The following is a 19153-nucleotide window of genomic DNA, read 5'->3' as shown; positions in this document are numbered from 1 at the left end:
GAAATGAAGACTATCAGGAAGGGTAAAAGGAGAGAGAGAAGAAAATAAGACATGGCATATAAACTCCAAAAGACAAACTGGATTAATGGATTAAACTCCTCAACAAAACAACAGACTGGCAGAATAGATTAAAAAACAGGACTCATGTATGTGCTGTCTGCAAGAGACTCACTTTAGACACAAGGACAAAAATATGTTGAAAAGTAAAAGGCTGGAAAAAGATATTTCACACAAAAAACAACCAGAAAAGAGCAGGGGTAGCTATATCAATAGCAGACAAATTAGGCTTCAAATATAAAGTGATTTAAAAAGACAAATAACTACACTATATATTAATAAAAGTGACAATTCATCAAGAAGACATAACAATCATAAATATTTATGCACCGAGTCAGAGTGTCCCAAAATACATGAGGCAAACACTGACAACACTGAAGGAAGTAGATCCCTCTACAATAATACTTGGAGATTTTAATACACTGCTCTCATCAATGGATAGAACATTTAGATAGAGGATCAATAAGGAAACAGAGATGCTGAATTGTAAGATAAATAAACTAGACTTAACAGACATTTATAGAACACTACACCCCACAACTGCAAGGTATACATTTTCCTCAAGTGCTCATAGAGCATTCTACAGGCTAGATCACATGTTGGGTCACAAAGCAAGTCTCAGTGAATTTAAAATTTTTGCTATTATACAAAACACTTTCTCAGATCATAATGGAATAAAGTTGGAAATCAATAACAGGGGGAAGGCTGGAAAATTCACAAATATATGGAGGCTAAAAACACTCTTAAGCAACCAGTGGGTCAAGGAAGAAATTACAAAAGAAATCAGTAAATATCTTGAGGCAAATGAAAATGAAAACACAACATATCAAAACTTATGGGATGCAGAAAGGTGGTACTGAGAGGGAAATTTATTGCCCTAAATGCCTGTAATAAAAAAGAAGAAAGAGCAAAACTTGAGGAATTAACTGTTCACCTGGAGGAACTAGAGAAAGAACAGCAAACTAACCCCAAAACAAACAGAAAGAAATAACAAAGATTAGAGCAGAAATATTAAATGAAATTGAGAACATGAAAACAATAAAGGATTGATAATAGTTCTTTTTGAAATGACTGATAGAATTCATTTGTGAAGCCATCTGGTTCTGAGCTTCTTTTCGGGAGGTTTTTGATGACTTATTCAATCTCTTTACTTGTAATTGGTCTGTTGAGGTCTTCTATGTTTTCTAGAGTCAGTAAAATTGTTCAGGCGTTCCTAGGAATTTGTCCATTTCATCTAGGTGTTCTAATTTGTTGGCATACAATTGTTCATAGTATCCTCTTATGATCCTTTTTATTTCTGTGGGGTCAGTAGTAATGTTCTCTCTCTCACTTGTGACTTTATTTATTTGCATCTTCTTTCTTTTTGTCTTTGTCAGTCTAGCTAAGAGTTTGTCAATTTTATTGCTCTTCTAAAAGAAACAATTTTTGGTTCTGTTAATTCTATTGCTGTTTATTCTCAATTTCATTTACTTCTGCTCTTTATATTTCTTACCTTCTGTTTGCCTTGGGATTAATTCCTGTTCTTTTTCTAGTTACTTCAGGTGCACAGTTAGGTCTTTAATTTTAGCTCTTTCTTCTTTTTAAAGGAAGTGTTTAGGGCTATGAATTTCCCTCTCAGCACTGCCTTCACTGCATCCCATGAGTTTTCATACGTTGTGTTCTCATTTTCATTTGTCTCAAAATATTTACTGATTTCCCTGGCAATTTCTTCTTTGACCCACTGATTGTTTAAGAATGTGTTGTTTAATGTACATACATTTGATAATTTTTTAGTTCTCCACCTGTTATTGATTTCCAGCTTCATTCCATATAGTCAGAGAAAGTGTTTTGTACAATTTCAATCTTTTTAAATTTAGAAACTTGTTTTTGACCCAATATGTGGTCTATCCTGGAGAATGATCCATACATGCTTGAGAAGAATATATTCCTGCTGTTTTGGGGTGCAAAGTTCTGTTTATCTGTCAGACCTACCTTATTTATTGTATTATTCAAGTTCCCTGTTTCCTTATCAATCCTCTGTATAGATATTCTGTTATTGATGGGAGTGATATATTGAAGTCTCTATTATTGTAGAGATGTCTATTTCTCCTTCCAGTTTTGCAGTGTTTGCCTCATGTATTTTGGGGCACCATGGTTAGGTGCCTAAATATTTATACGTGTTATTTCTTCTCGGTGGATTGCCCCTTTTATTAACACAGTGTCTATTTTGATCTCATTACAGTTTTGCATTTAAAGTCTATTTTGTCTAATATTAGTACAGCTACCCTACTCTCTTTCAGTTACTGTTTGCATGGAATATCTTTCCCCAATCTTCCAATTTCAACCTTTTAGTGTCTTTGCATCTAGGAATGAGTCTTTTGTGAACATTCAGTCATGCTTTTTTATCCATTCTTCCAATCTGGGGAGTTTAAGTCATTAACATTCAGTGTTATTACTGTAAAGGCAATACTTCAGCCATTTTATCCTTTGGTTTTCACGTCATATCTTGTTTTCCTCTCTCTTTTTGCCCTTTTAGTTACCCTTACTGATAATCTTCATTTCTTCACATTACTCCAAGACACTGTCTCCTATCTTATCCTTTCAGCCTGCAGAATTCCTTAATTTAATATTTCTTGTAGAGCGGGTCTCTTGTTGACAAAACTCAGTTTCTGTAAATCTGTGAGTATTTTAAACTCTCATTTTTTAAGGACAGTTTTGCTGGATAAAGAACTTTTGGAAGCAGTTTTTCTCTTTCAGTACCCTAAATACGTCATACTACTGCCTTCTTGCCTCCATGGTTTCTGATGAGAAACTGGCACTTAGTCTTTGTGCCAGTTTGTATATATTATGCCCCCCAGAAAAAATCATATTCTTTAATGCAATCTTGTGGGGGCAGATTGATTAATTTTTTGATTAGGGTGCGACCTCTTGATTGAATGTTTTGATGGAGATTTGGCCCCACCCATTCAGGGTAGGTCTTGATTAGTTTACTGGAGTCCTTTGAAAAGAGCTGACACAGACCTAGATGCTGCTGATGCTTAGAGACGCTTAGAGATGCTTGGAGCCGTGGACAGAAGGATGTTTGGAGATCCTAAGCTAAGGATGCACAGGAGCTGAGAGAAGAACTGAAACACAACCTGGGACCAGCAGTCAGCAGCCACATGCCTTCCCAGCTGACAGAGGTGTCCAGACGCCACTGGCCATTTTTCAGTGAAGTCATCCTATTGTTGATGCCTTAGTTGGGACACTTTTATGGCCTTAGGACTGTAAATCTGTAACTTAATAAATCCCCTTTATAAAAGCCAATCCATCTCTGGTGTTTCGCATAACAGCAGCATTAGCAAACCAGAACAGTCTTATTGCAGACCCCTTGTATGTGAAGAATTGCTTTTCTCTTGCTGCTTTCAGAATTTTTTTTCTATCTTTGGCATTTGACATTTGGATTAGTATGTGTTGCAGAGCAGGTCTATTAGGATTTATTCTGTTTGGAGTATGCTGTACTTCTTAGACATGTATATTTATGTCTTTCTTAAGTGTTGGGAAATTTTTATTATTTACTGAAATATTCTTTTTGGTCCTTTTCCTTTCCTTTCCGTTTTCCTTCTAGGACATCCACAACACATCTGTTTGTGTGCTTCATGAGGTCATTAAAATCCCTGAGATCCTGCTCAATTTTTTATATTATTTTCTCTATCTGTTCTTCTATCTATAAAATTTCAATTGTCCTGTCTTTTAGTTCACTGATTCTTTCTTCTGTTTATTCAAATCTGCTGTTGTATGCCTCTAGAATATTCTTAATGTCTTCTATGCTGCCTTTCATTCCCATAAGTGCCTATGTTTCCTTTTATACTTTCAAATTCTTCTCCACACTTGCAGACTGTCTTAATATCCTTTATCTCTTTAACTATTTTCCTTCATCTCCTTGAATTAATTTAGATTCATTTGTACATTTTTTATTAGTTCTTCCAAACTCTGTTTCTCCTCTGAACTTTCAAAGTGCTCCCTTACCTGGGCCATATCCTCCTGTTTCGTAGTATGGCCTGTAATTTTTTGCTGATGTCTAGGCATCTGATTATCCTGATAAGTTTACCCTGAAGCTTAGTTTCTCTTTCTTACCTGGAGTTTTATTCTTGATTGGCTTTTTATTAAGACTTTTCTTTGATGCTTGATTCAACTTATTCTAGACCTTTAGAATAGCCTGGGTTTAAGTGATGGGATTTTTTCAGCTCTTATTTATCTGTTTCTTGCCCTGGATACACAGTGCCATTTTTAAGACTGTACTTTTTGTGCAACTGATTCACCTCCAGCTTCCTTTATTGTTCCTTCTCCGGGTATCATGATCTGTTCTGTTTGTTTTCATTTTTCCTCTATAGTCTTTTAAACTCCTTTGATTGTCTCTAGCTGCTTGCCTGGAGGGCAAATTCTGGGAGGAGAGTCATCACAGAAAGGACTTTCTCAAGTCAGTATTTCCCAGTCAATACAGAGCCAGGGATCCATGAAAGGGGAACACACCAGCTCCAAAGTGCCCTGGGGAAGGGATCAGGAAGGATGCCAAAAAGCATCTTAGATGGCTTCCCAAAGCTGAACTTTCCTGGCCTGCCCAGTAAATGCAGCCCTTCAGCTAAGTGTTCCCCACAGCCACAAGGAAAGCAGTGCACCTTTAAATCCCTACCACCTTTGTTTGGGGCAGGACCCAGTGATTTGTCTTTGCTAATCAAAAGCTGTGATCAGTGACTGGATGTGTCTATCCCTGGTTCTTGAGGAAGAGGATTTTTATATCCCTTTCTGTCCCCTGCAAGCTAGCCAGGAACTGGACTCCAAGGCAGCCTGCCATGAGACTGGAAGATGGGTGCCAGCAGCTGCTGCATGGAGACAGCAACTCACTGTTCTTCACCAGTTTGTTAGTCTCTTCCTCCTGTTCTTCCTTGGATGCTGTACAGTGTCCTGACCTCTGGAACCCCAGAACAGTTGTCTCAGACAGTTCCTCTATGTTCAACAATCATTTTGGTGAAAGGACTTAGTCCCAGAGTTCCTTACTCTGCCATCTTCCCCAGAAGTCTTCTGCAGACTCTTAAAGTCTAGAGATTTGACAATCTCATTTGGTTTAAAAGTGATATTCCACATATTTAACTTGGAAAAATGACTGATGAATTTTAAGTTTCTGATTTCTTTTCTTTTTTTTTTTTTTAATCATCATTTTATTGAGATATATTCACATACCACGCAGTCATACAAAACAAATTGTACTTTCGATTGTTTACAGTACCATTACATAGTTGTACATTCATCACCTAAATCAATCCCTGACACCTTCATTAGCACACACACAAAAATAACAAGAATAATAATTAGAGTGAAAAAGAGCAATTGAAGTAAAAAAGAACACTGGGTACCTTTGTCTGTTTGTTTCCTTCCCCTACTTTTCTACACATCCATCCATAAACTAGACAAAGTGGAGTTTGGTCCTTATGGCATTCCCAATCCCACTGTCACCCCTCATAAGCTACATTTTTATACAACTGTCTTCGAGATTCATGGGTTCTGGGTTGTAGTTTAATAGTTTCAGGTATCCACCACCAGCTACCCCAATTCTTTAGAACCTAAAAAAGGTTGTCTAAAGTGTGCGTAAGAGTGCCCACCAGAGTGATCTCTCGGCTCGTTTTGGAATCTCTCTGCCATTGAAGCTTATTTCATTTCCTTTCACATCCCCCTTTTGGTCAAGAAGATGTTCTCCGTCCCACGATGCCGGGTCTACATTCCTCCCCGGGAGTCATATTCCACGTTGCCAGGGAGATTCACTTCCCTGGGTGTCTGATCCCACGTAGGGGGGAGGACAGTGATTTCACCTTTCAAGTTGGCTTAGCCAGAGAGAGAGGGCCACATCTGAGCAACAAAGAGGCATTCAGGAGGAGACTCTTAGGCAGAAATACAGGGAGGCCTAGCCTCTCCTTTGCAGCAACCGTCTTCCCAAGGGTAAAACTTATGGTAGAGGGCTCAACCCATCAAACCACCAGTCCCCTATGTCTGTGGTCATGTTAGCAACCATGGAGGTGGGGTAGGCGAATACCCCTGCATTCTCCACAGGCTCCTCAAGGGGGCACTACATCTTTTTTTTTTTTTTTCCTTGTTTGTCTTTTTTTTTTTTTCTTTTTTTTTTTTTTAACTTTCCCTTCTTTTTTAAATCAACTGTATGAAAAAAAAGTTAAAAAGAAAACAAACATACAATAAAAGAACATTTCAAAGAGACCATAACAAGGGAGTAAGAAAAAGACAACTAACCTAAGATAACTGCTTAACTTCCAACATGTTCCTACTTTACCCCAAGAAAGTTACATAATATAGCAACATTTCAGTGAATTTGTTCCTACTACATCCATCAGAAATTAACAGACCATAGTCATTTCTGGGCATCCCCAGAACGTTAAATAGCTTATCTGTTCTTCTTGGATTATTGTTCCCCCTTCCTTAATTGCTCTCTACTGCTAGTTCCCCTACATTCTACATTATAAACCATTTGTTTTACATTTTGCAAAGTTCACATCAGTGGTAGCATATAATATTTCTCTTTTTGTGCCTGGCTTATTTCGCTCAGCATTATGTCTTCAAGGTTCATCCATGTTGTCATATGTTTCACCAGATCGTTCCTTCTTACTGCCGTGTAGTATTCCATCGTGTGTATATACCACATTTTATTTATCCACTCATCTGTTGAAGGACATTTGGGTTGTTTCCATCTTTTGGCAATTGTGAATAATGCTGCTATGAACATTGGCGTGCAGATATCTGTTCGTGTCACTGCTTTCCGATCTTCCGGGTATATACCAAGAAGTGCAATCGCTGGATCGAATGGTAGCTCTATATCTAGTTTTCTAAGGAACTGCCAGACTGACTTCCAGAGTGGCTGAACCATTATACAGTCCCACCAACAATGAATAAGAGTTCCAATTTCTCCACATCCCCTCCAGCATTTGTAGTTTCCTGTTTGTTTAATGGCAGCCATTCTAATTGGTGTTAGATGGTATCTCATTGTGGTCTTAATTTGCATCTCTCTAATAGCTAGTGAAGCTGAACATTTTTTCATGTGTTTCTTGGCCATTTGTATTTCCTCTTCAGAGAACTGTCTTTTCATATCTTTTGCCCATTTTATAATTGGGCTGTCTGTACTATTGTCATTGAGTTGTAGGATTTCTTTGTATATGCAAGATATCAGTCTTTTGTCAGATACATGGTTTCCAAAAATTTTTTCCCATTGAGTTGGCTGCCTCTTTACCTTTTTGAGAAATTCCTTTGAGGTGCAGAAACTTCTAAGCTTGAGGACTTCCCATTTATCTATTTTCTCTTTTGTTGCTTGTGCTTTGGGTGTAAAGTCTAGGAAGTGGCCTCCTAATACAAGGTCTTGAAGATGTTTTCCTACATTATCTTCTAGGAGTTTAATGGTACTTTCTTTTATATTGAGATCTTTGGTCCATTTTGAGTTAATTTTTGTGTAGGGGGTGAGGTAGGGGTCCTCTTTCATTCTTTTGGATATGGATATCCAACTCTCCCAGCCCCATTTGTTGAAAAGACCATTATGGCTCAGTTCAGTGACTTTGGGGGCCTTATCAAAGATCAGTCGGCCATAGATCTGAGGGTCTATCTCTGAATTCTCAATTCGATTCCATTGATCTATATGTCTATCTTTGTGCCAGTACCATGCTGTTTTGGCAACTGTGGCTTTATAATAAGCTTCAAAGTCAGGGAGTGTAAGTCCTCCCACTTCGTTTTTCTTTTTTAGAGTGTCTTTAGCAATTCGAGGCATCTTCCCTTTCCAAATAAATTTGATAACTAGCTTTTCCAAGTCTGCAAAGTAGGTTGTTGGAATTTTGATTGGGATTGCATTGAATCTGTAGATGAGTTTGGGTAGAATTGACATCTTAATGACATTTAGCCTTCCTATCCATGAACATGGAATATTTTTCCATCTTTTAAGGTCCCCTTCTATTTCTTTTAGTAGAGTTATGTAGTTTTCTTTGTATAGGTCTTTTACATCTTTGGTTAAGTTTATTCCTAGGTACTTGATTTTTTTAGTTGCTATTGAAAATGGTATCTTTTTCTTGAGTGTCTCTTCAGTTTGTTCATTTCTAGCATATAGAAACATTACTGACTTATGTGCATTAATCTTGTATCCCGCTACTTTGCTAAATTTGTTTATTAGCTCTAGTAGGTGTATCGTTGATTTCTCAGGGTTTTCTAGATATAAGATCACATCATCTGCAAACAATGACAGTTTTACTTCTTCTTTTCCAATTTGGATGCCTTTTATTTCTTTGTCTTGCCGGATTGCCCTGGCTAGCACTTCCAGCACAATGTTGAATAACAGTGGTGACAGCGGGCATCCTTGTCTTGTTCCTGATCTTAGAGGGAAGGCTTTCAGTCTCTCACCATTGAGTACTATGCTGGCTGTGGGTTTTTCATATATGCTCTTTATCATGTTGAGGAAGTTTCCTTCAATTCCTACCTTTTGAAGTGTTTTTATCAAAAAGGGATGTTGGATTTTGTCAAATGCTTTTTCAGCATCTATTGAGATGATCAATTGATTTTTCCCTTTCGAGTTTTTAATGTGTTGTAATACATTGATTGTTTTTCTTATGTTGAACCATCCTTGCATGCCTGGAATGAACCCCACTTGGTCATGGTGTATGATTTTTTTAATGTGTCTTTGGATTCGATTTGCAAGTATTTTGTTGAGGATTTTTGCATCTATATTCATTAGGGAGATTGGCTGGTAGTTTTCCTTTATTGTAGCATCTTTGCCTGGTTTTGGTATTAGATTGATGTTAGCTTCATAAAATGAGTTAGGTAGTGTTCCATTTTTTTCAATGTTTTGAAAGAGTTTGAGTAAGATTGGTGTCAGTTCTTTCTGGAAAGTTTGGTAGAATTCCCCTGTGAAGCCATCTGGCCCTGGGCATTTATTTGTGGGAAGATTTTTGATGACTGATTGGATCTCTTTGCTTGTGATGGGTTGGTTGAGGTCTTCTATTTCTTCTCTGGTCAGTCTAGGTTGTTCATATGTTTCCAGGAAATTGTCCATTTCTTCTACATTATCCAGTTTGTTGTCATACAGTTGTTCATAGTATCCTCTTATAATTTTTTTAATTTCTTCAGGATCTGCAGTTATGTCACCTTTTTCATTCATTATTTTGTTTATATGGGTCTTCTCTCTTTTTGATTTTGTCAGTCTAGCTAGGGGCTTGTCAATCTTGTTGATCTTCTCAAAGAACCAACTTTTGGTGATATTTATCCTCTCTATTGTTTTTTTGTTCTCTATGTCATTTATTTCTGCTTTAATCCTTGTTATTTCTTTTCTTGTACTTGGTTTAGGATTAGTTTGCTGTTCATTTTCTAGCTTCTTCAGTTGATCCATTAGTTCTTTGATTTTGGCGCTTTCTTCCTTTTTAATATATGCATTTAGTGCTATAAATTTCCCCCTTAGCACTGCTTTTGCTGCATCCCATAGGTTTTGGTATGTTGTGTTCTCATTTTCATTCGTCTCTATATATTTAGCAATTTCTCTTGCTATTTCTTCTTTAACCCACTGATTGTTTAGGAGTGTGTTGTTTAACCTCCAGGTATTTGTGAATTTTCTAAGTCTCTGATGGTTATTGACTTCTAATTGTATTCCATTGTGGTCAGAGAATGTGCTTTGAATAATTTCAATCTTTTTAAATTTATTGAGGCTTGTTTTATGTCCCAGCATATGATCTATTCTGGAGAAAGTTCCGTGAGCACTAGAAAAGTATGTGTATCCTGGTGATTTGGGATGTAATGTCCTGTAGATGTCTGTTAAATCTAATTCATTTATCAGATTGTTTAGGTTTTCAATTTCCTTATTGGTCTTCTGTCTGGTTGATCTATCTATAGGAGAGAGTGATGTGTTGAAGTCTCCCACAATTATTGTGGAAACATCAATTGCTTCCTTTAGTTTTGCCAGTGTTTCTCTCATGTATTTTGTGGCACCTTGATTGGGTGCATAGACATTTACGATTGTTATTTCTTCTTGCTGAATTGCCCCTTTTATTAGTATGTAGTGGCCTTCTTTGTCTCTCAAAACATCCCTGCATTTGAAGTCTATTTTATCTGAGTTTAATATTGCTACACCTGCTTTCTTTTGGCTGTAGCTTGCATGAAATATTTTTTTCCATCCTTTCACTTTCAGTTTCTTTGTGTCCCTGTGTCTAAGATGAGTCTCTTGTATGCAACATATTGATGGTTCTTTTTTTTTGATCCATTCTGCGAATCTATAACTTTTAATTGGGGAGTTTAATCCATTTACAATCAACGTTAAAACCGTGAAGGCATTTCTTGAATCAGCCATCTTATCCTTTGGATTATGTTTGCCATATTTTTCCCTCTCTCTATTAATATCCTTTATTGTACCCATACCGAATCTCTTTAGTACTGAACCTTTCTCCAAGTCTCTCTGTCCTGTCTTTGTTTCTCTGTCTGTAGGGCTCCCTTTAGTATCTCCAGTAGGGCAGGTCTCTTGTTAGCAAATTCTCTCAGCATTTCTTTGTCTGTGAAAAATTTAAGCTCTCCCTCAAATTTGAAGGAGAGCTTTGCTGGATAAAGTATTCTTGGCTGGAAATTCCTCTCACTCAGAATTTTAAATATATCGTGCCACTGCCTTCTCGCCTCCATGGTGGCTGCTGAGTAGTCACTACTTAGTCTTATGCTGTTTCCTTTGTATGTGGTGAATTGCTTTTCTCTTGCTGCTTTCAGAACTTGCTCCTTCTCTTCTATGTTTGACAGTGTGATCAGTATATGTCTCGGAGTGGGTTTTTTTGGATTTATTCTATTTGGAGTTCGCTGAGCATTTATGATTTGTGTATTTATGTTGTTTTGAAGATTTGGGAAGTTTTCCCCAACAATTTCTTTGAATACTCTTCCTAGACCTTTACCCTTTTCTTCCCCTTCTGGGACACCAATGAGTCTTATATTCGGACGTTTCATATTATCTATCATATCCCTGAGGTCCATTTCGAGTTTTTCAATTTTTTTCCCCATTCTTTCTTTTATGCTTTCATTTTCCATTCTGTCATCTTCCAGGTCACTGATTCATTGTTCAACTTCCTCTAGTCTTGTACTATGAGTGTCCAGAATCTTTTTAATTTGGTCAACAGTTTCTTTAATTTCCATAAGATCATCCATTTTTTTATTTAGTGTTGCAATGTCTTCTTTATGCTCTTCTAGAGTCTTCTTGATTTCCTTCATATCCCGTACTATGGTCTCACTGTTCATCTTTAGTTCTTTGAGTAGCTGCTCTAGGTGCTGTGTCTCTTCTGGTCTTTTGATTTGGGTGCTTGGGCTTGGGTTATCCATATCGTCTGGTTTTTTCATATGCTTTATAATTTTCTGTTGTTTTTGGCCTCGTGGCATTTGCTGAACTTGATAGGGTTCTTTTAGGGTTTGTAGACCTATTGAAGTCCTTATCTCTAATTTATCAGATCTACAGCTTCGTGGAGTACACTTTCTCTAACTAACCAGCAGGTGGCGTCCACGAGCCACCTGTTCTCCACAAGCCAGATCTCCCCCTGCTTAGCCTTTTTGGTGAGTGGGGGAGTGAGTCTTGTGGGGCCCAATTGGTGTACCAAGCTTGCGTGTGTAGTTGGTGTTGCCTGCCCTGTATGTGGGGCGTGTTTCTGGGCAGTCGGGGAGGGGGGGTGGCCCTAACAATCAAATCTCCCTGATGATCCTAGAGTTTTAAAGCTGCTGCAATAGTCTAATCCTTCAGTTCAGTCCTGCCACAGTTTGTCTCTGCCACTGACCCACAAGTCTTTGGTATTGGCGTATGGCTCCTGAGACTTGCAAGTGGGCCCCTCTTCCAGGCTGTGCACCCCGGGTCCTCTGTTGAGGGATGACTGTGCTATGTCACAGGTGAGTGCCGTCCCCCCAGGGCAGTTCTGGGCTGCTGGGCTGTGTAGGGAGGCTCCCAGTCTGCTCAAATGATGGCTGAATGGGGCTTTGTTAATTCACACTGCTCCACCTTCCCAGCTCTGGGACATTCAGCTGAGGTTGCAGGGAAGGCTAATGTCCACGCCCAGTTTTGTGGTGTGTGCCTGTTATTTGAAGCACTTCCGTCACACTGGGTTGTCTGGGGCAGCTCTGGGCTATGGGGCTGGCGATGGGCAGGAATGTTTCCTGTCCACCAGGATGGTGGCTGTGAGCAGACACCCCCCTTTTCTTGGGAAGTTGTGTTGTTTAGTGAATTTTCTCAGCCACTGGATTATTGCCTTTTGTCTCAGAGCTCTCTTAGTTCTGCTCTTGGCTTGACGTGCCCAAATTGCAATTCTTTGAAGCTTTCTGTATTGAGCTTCTTAGAGTAATTGTTTTAGAAAAAGCAAAAAGGATTTAAAAAAAAAAAAAAAAAAAAGGCCCTCCTCAGAGATCTAATGGGTTATTGAAATGCTAACAGACAAAGCAACCAGGGCCATTAAGGAAAGGTGCACAGGGCAGAGATCAGCTTTGCTTCGGGATTTGCATATGCGCCTCAAGGCCTGAGCTCCGCCCTTCCCCTTTCTGTGTTCACCAGAACTCCAAAAATCCTCTGCTTTTATTTTGGAGTTTTTCGTGTTGTTTTTTGTCTATGCCTGTCTGCTCTCTGCTGGGCTGGCTGCTCTCAGAGTCTCTGGTGTCTGGTCTCAGTCTATTTATGGTTGGAGTTTGAATCAGTAGAATGAGTTTTCGATAAGAGCAGCCACTGCAGTTCTCCCTTCTCCTTCCCGGAGCTGACAGCCCCTCCTCCCACGGGACTGAGCCTGGCAGGGAGGGGCGCGGGTCCCCTGACCGCAAAAACTTACAGATTTCGCTGATCTCAGCAGTTCCACGTTTTCATGAGTGTTGTATGAAGTATGCCCAAAGACAGATTGCTCTGTGGTGTCCAGTCCACGCAGTTCCTGGCTTTTTACCTACTTTCCTGGAGGAGTAACTAAAACTTACAGCTCACCAGTCTGCCATCTTGCCCCGCCTCTGATTTCTTTTCATTTTTATAGAGTCCTACCACTTACACATGCTGAGTTAATTAATTCAAAGGGTTTTTTGTTTGTTGGTTTTCAGTTAGTTCTAATAAAATTGCTTACCATTTTCTGCAGAGTTTCCTGTTTGAATGAAATATTTTCTTTTCTCCTCAGGCCAATTTTGTCTTTCCTGTAAGTGTTCTGTTATATTCAAGTAGGCTTCATCAAGACTCACAGTCATAAAATTCAGATCATAATCAGCAAGTATTTCCTTAACCTCCAAAATGAACAAAGAAAGGTTTAAATTTTGCTGCCACAGCAAAAGATCCTGTCATATACAGCTGACAGATACACAGTAATATTCTTACTTTGCAACCATAGTAGTAATCCTATAATCAATAGCATATGGATTTAGCGAATAAATAATTTACTGCCAGGGCATATTTGTCAAAATTCTCTTTTGTATTACAGTAAAAGGCAAAAGACCATGAAAAAGTTTCATTTGATACAATCTCTATTTAGCCATTCATATCTAGGTATAATAAGAGATCCAAAGAAACCTCAGAAAATAACATTCTGGTAGGCACAAAAAAATGGTTAAGCAATGTAATTTTAGGTAACTGGTCAAAAGTAGCACTGGGTATGAAAGGGTCCTGCTCCCCCTCACTTTTTCTTATTGATTTTTGTTTATTTTAAAAAGGAATAATCTTACATAAAGGTACTATATTTCTTTAAGAAGTGGTTCTATTTAAAAAAATTATAACACGCACATACAGCTCTAATCAACACACATATTAATGCATGTATCCATACAGGAAAACAAAGCTCAATTACCTATTGGAATTTGGAATGGAAAAGTGGCAAGGTCTGCAGTATAATTCCATGCCTATGTTAAATGATGAAGAAAAGTCTGAAGTTGCATCTTGGGAATAAAAGGAATACATACAGAGATCAGGATTATAGTTGCTACAATCTATAAATGCTTTTTATATAAGATAGTTTTATTAAATGAAACTATGAAGTTGATTTTTTTACTACTGAAGTATTAGATATAATTAGAAGGAATGGTTGCCAATATAGTATGCATAGTAGAAATTTCATATTTGCTGAATTATATTACACTTCCAATTAGCATTTAAAAGCTGTCTGTTCTGTTATATCGTGAGAAAACTCTTACGTTGTTTCATAAAAAGAAATCCTTTTAGCTTTTATATAATTTGAACAGCTGAGTTGGAAGGAATTTTAGAAAACGATGACAGAAAACTTGGCTAAGCCTTACTCATAGAGCACCTTAATTAGCTTTGTTCTTGTAGAAGAAACCATTTTCATAATGTACTCAAACAGAACTTTCTAGTGAAAATGAAACTCTGGAAAGTCTGTAGTTGGCAGCCAACTAAGATTACTGTAAATGAGACATACTCTCTGGAGATACTGCTGAACATTCACTAACTTCCTTTACACAGAATACTGCTATAAGAACTAAAATAGGCATGTTCCAGTAAAAATAAGCACCTAAAGCTTTAAGAGAAGTTAAAGTTATTCTATTCTTTAGGATAAAACAAAAATGGCTTTTCCTTAAGCTTTTTAACCAAGCCATAAATATTAATGCATTTATAGTCAATGATTAATTTGTGCTGTGGTTCATTTATATGTAAGAACCCATTTGTCATCCACAAATAAACTAGCTAGATCCTGTCCCAATCTGGAGAAAGATTTCTCCAATTTATGTAACTAACCAGAATAAACAAAATTAGAAACAAATGAGTTCTCAGTATTGTACTCTCAGCATCTTTACTGAAACAAAGAACTTAAAAAAAAAATTCTCTTACAGACTCTGAAATATGTTCAAACTTATTCAAAGCTCCTAATATCAGTGCTTAGCATTTCATCTCTTTTTAATTAGTAATATTGTAGAAGACATAAGCAATAACAAAATATGAATGTGTTCGTCCACCTCTTTTTCAGAGGGAGGCACAAAAGCACTTGCTTCCACACATAGTTTTTAAAAGAACAACAAATAAAATTAACTTGGGGTTGGATGTGATTTCAAGAGAAAATGTGTTGGAATACATAGAAATAAGAGGAGAAAATTTAAAGACCATTCCTATGACTAAATGGTAATAAATAGTTTTTTCAGTGTTTCAATTCAGACAATGGTCTTTAACACACTGCATTTCACTATAGCAGTCTAAAAGTCTTTGATGAGACACTAAAATTTTAATTTAAGACTTAAGTTACAGACCTGTAATGACAGGCCAATATTTAATGTTGTCATCAAAAATAGAGAAAATATTTTTCACATATGACAAGTTAGGCAATTTTAGTGAATAATTAAATCTTTATACTTCAGAGATCCTTTCCAAGCAATTTTTTCTTTATCAGTCTCTGAGACATTAAATGCTCATAAGCATCTTCATCAAATTGTGGGGCAAGGAAAGCAGCTGATCAAAATAAGTGAGCTTTGTTACTACTTAAAAATGGATAAAAAATTTATCTGGAAAAGAGGGTGAAAGTAATGACTCAAGTAGATCCTGGAAATTAGAAATATAAAGTGGTTCTAGGAGACAATGTACACTGCATATTAGGAAAAAATAGTTAATTTATGTTACAATTAAGGTAATTCAGAGTTTTCTGAGGAAATAAGCAGTGTTTTCTAGCAGACAGAAAAATATGAGAAAAGGCAAAAAATTGGGAAATAGAATTATGCATTTTGGCAATTATATGCTCAATATTCAATACATAAGGTAAAGAAGTGATGTCAGGTGAGACTGAAGGAGTAAGCTAAGGTAAAATCCGGAGGTGCTAAGGCATTTGGATTTGACTCTGTAGGTGAGAGGAAACCAGTGAAGGGCTATAAGTAGGGGATGAAATAGCAGACTTACCTCTTTACTCGCAGCGCGGTATTTGTCAAAGTTTGGGGGCACTATAATAAGTTGTGGGCAAAGTCTCTTAGCAATAAATCCTGGCATGGCTGCACGAACACCAAACCTCCTTGCATGGTAATTTGAAGTAGACTGAAAGAAAATTGACCCCAAGGGAAAAAATATACAAATCTAATGGACATATTGATCAATGCATTCATGAGAAACACATTACTGTTGCGTATTTTCAATTTAAGGACATTTTTTTATAGGCCACTGTCTTGAACAAGTTTTGACTTTATGCTATCATGATATTATTATTGCATAGATTCTCTCCCACTACTGCCCCCCACATTTATTTAAAAAAAAACTGGAATAGAGATTCCAGTTGCTACTTTTAACTCCCACATTTTCAGCCATATACAGCTATCCTGGTCATCTTTACTTTCTATGTTTAGGGTGCCAATATGGACAAGCAATGCTATAATCAGAAAAGCAAAGGTTTCAAGTCTTGGGGAAACTACTTAATTGCAATCTCAGTGTACCATATTAATGAAATATGTTACTCTACAAGGAGGGTTGGCAAACATTTCCTGTAAAGGCCCAGATGGTAATTACTTAGGCTTTCTAAATCATACAGTTTCTGTTGTGGCTACTCAACTCTGCTCTGTAAGTGCAACAGTAGTAATAAATAAGTGGGTCTGACCACACTCCAGTAAAATTTTATTTACAAAAAAAGACAGCAGACTGATTTGGCCTGCAGGCCACAGTTCACCAATTCCTGCTTAGAATAACATTTCCTTTTCTTTCTTCTTCAACTCTTCCATCTACCAGATTTGCGACTTTGGGCAAATTATCAAACATCTTTCTGAGTTTGTTTTCTTGTTTGTCAAATGGAAATAAAAACTTGTACCTCAAGGGATGCTGAAAGGATTCAGTAATTGGGCATATATAAAGCACCCAAAAGATATCTGGCAAACTGGCTGAACTCAATAAAGGCATCCCCCTTCATGAACTAATAAGTTTTACTGAATATTTATGAAATTCATTTCTGTCTTTGATCTTTACAGACTTACCAACATACTCATTGATCCTACAGCAATGGGTTTATCTTTCAGTTCTGGATTGTCCCTCATTTCTACAGCTGCATAGAAAGCATCCATGTCAATGTGGACTATGGTATTGGTCAGATCCCGGCTCTCTTCTAATTCCATTGCAAATCTGTCAACCTTAATATTAAAAAAAGTTAACATACTTTTAGACAACATAATAATGAAATTCCATTAATCATAAATTTAACCTTAATTGTAGTAGATAACAGTAATATCTGAATAAGCATGTACATAAACATAATAGAGCACTTAATACCATAATCTACCCAAAATAATATTGTGAACATTTCACACTCCTTAATAAATCAACAAAGAATTATTGAAAATCTACTATGTGTCAGATAGTGTTCTAATAATTGGAGATACAGAAGTGAAAAAAACAAGAATAATCCTTGTCCTCATAGAGTTTATATTCCAGCTGGCGCAGAAAGACAATAAACAAAATCACCAAAATGATTAAGTCAAGAAAGGACACTAGAAAGTGATAAAAGAGAAATACACCAGGGAAGGGGTGGTGATAAGAATGTGTGTGTATGGTAGGGCTGTTGCAATTTTAGGGAGACCAAGGAAAATTTCATTGAGAAGATGCCATATGAGGAAAATCCTGAGAAAAGTAAAAAATTTCTTTAGAGAGAAAGAGTTAAACTATAAGAATAAAAGAAAGAAATGAAAAGGGGTAGAAATAACCAAAGTAGGTCAGTAAAAAAATGTTAGGAAGCAGATACATCCATTCCCAACTGTTCCTTTTTTCTGGCCTGCCTCTACTACAGAGGCTGAAAAAGTTAAATACTTTCCCAGTTTTCCTTGCAGCTGGGGGTGAATGTTTTGGTCTTTGAAACATATAAGGAAGTCTGCTGTAGGAGGGATGGAGTGGGGCGGGGGTACATCTGGAAAAGCTTTTCCTTTCTGAACAAAGAGATCTGATGAGCTAGTGCTGTTTTCTCCTTAGTTTTTCAAGCTTGAATGCTGACGATGTCAGGAGCTGTGGAAATCATCCTACAACCATGAGGTGGTAAGACGGAGAGACAGGGAAAACTTGGGGTTTTTTTTTTTTTGATGACAAGATACCAGCCCAGGATTGCCTGCTTCCAAACATTTTGTAATGCAGGAAAATAACACTACTAAAAGTTAGATTTGCTATCACTTGATGTGAATGCATATTTAACTGATAGTTTAGATAAATAAATAAAAAAAGAAGACAAACACTGAGTTGAGCTTTCTCCTAGGAACTGTTATATTCTTGGAAACAAGCATTACTTTTTACTAAGTAAAAAATTCTGGTCTATTGAAACCCTAAATTAGGAAACCAGGGATTCTTAGGTTCAAGCTTATTCAGAAGTGACCTTGTGCAGGCCTTCAGATGAGGTTCTGTTATAGAATTCTATAACTTAACTGGCTCTCCGTCCTTCATGCCACAGAATTTAATGTTCCCTTACTTGTTTTCCTGTTCTTACCATGGCAGGTACTCTATTACATACAAAACTGTGAGTTCCTTCAGGAGAAAGATCTTATCTGCCTTCAAGTTCTTTCCCTAAAGGGAGGGGAGACTGGCAGGAAAAAGGAAAGAAATTTATACTGATCTTTTAGAGTTGGTTAAAAAATAAAGAGCAATATTTATGGTAGAAATTTCAGAGAAGGCTGATCTCTTAGAATGAGATATCATATATAAATGGAACATTTCAATACTGCTACAATTTATCATCCAGATTTAAAACAACGATTTCTTCCAAGGAATCAGATTTTTTTTTAATTTATTTTTTATTTTTTTATTTTTATTTTTTTTAATCTTCATTTTATTGAGATATATTCACATACCACGCAGTCATACAAAACAAATCGTACATTCGATTGTTCAGAGTACCATTACGTAGTTGTACATTCATCACCTAAATCAATCCCTGACACCTTCATTAGCACACACACAAAAATAACAATAATAATAATTAAAGTGAAAAAGAGCAATTGAAGTAAAAAGGAACACTGGGTACCTTTGTCTGTTTGTTTGTTTGTTTCCTTCCCCTATTTTTCTACTCATCCATCCATAAACTAGACAAAGTGGAGTGTGGTCCTTATGGCTTTCCCAATCCCATTGTCACCCCTCATAAGCTACATTTTATATAACTGTCTTCGAGATTCATGGGTTCTGGGTTGT

General features: G+C 37.1%; 1 protein-coding gene across 6 annotated transcripts in view; it reads right to left on the bottom strand.

The window, feature by feature from the left end:
• POLK (DNA polymerase kappa) overlaps positions 1–19153 on the bottom strand; it is an 85350-nt gene that overhangs the window by 27930 nt on the left and 38267 nt on the right. For 4 of the 6 annotated variants that reach the window (XM_037801969.1, XM_037801968.1, XM_037801970.1 and 1 more), the window contains 3 exons: positions 16966–17118; positions 15911–16042; positions 13152–13305 (listed from right to left, as the gene is read on the bottom strand). In XM_037801969.1, the coding sequence (XP_037657897.1) occupies positions 13152–13305; positions 15911–16042; positions 16966–17118 (439 nt within the window). Of the gene's footprint in view, positions 1–13151; positions 13306–13862; positions 13953–15910; positions 16043–16965; positions 17119–19153 lie in introns of those variants that run through there. The other 2 variants (XM_037801971.1, XM_037801973.1) reach the window with 2 other exon arrangements.

Source organism: Choloepus didactylus, chromosome 13 (assembly GCF_015220235.1).
Source record: "Choloepus didactylus isolate mChoDid1 chromosome 13, mChoDid1.pri, whole genome shotgun sequence".
Taxonomy (NCBI): domain Eukaryota; kingdom Metazoa; phylum Chordata; class Mammalia; order Pilosa; family Megalonychidae; genus Choloepus; species Choloepus didactylus.
Note: the sequence above shows the minus strand (reverse complement) of the source record. Positions and strands in the feature narration are given on the sequence as shown.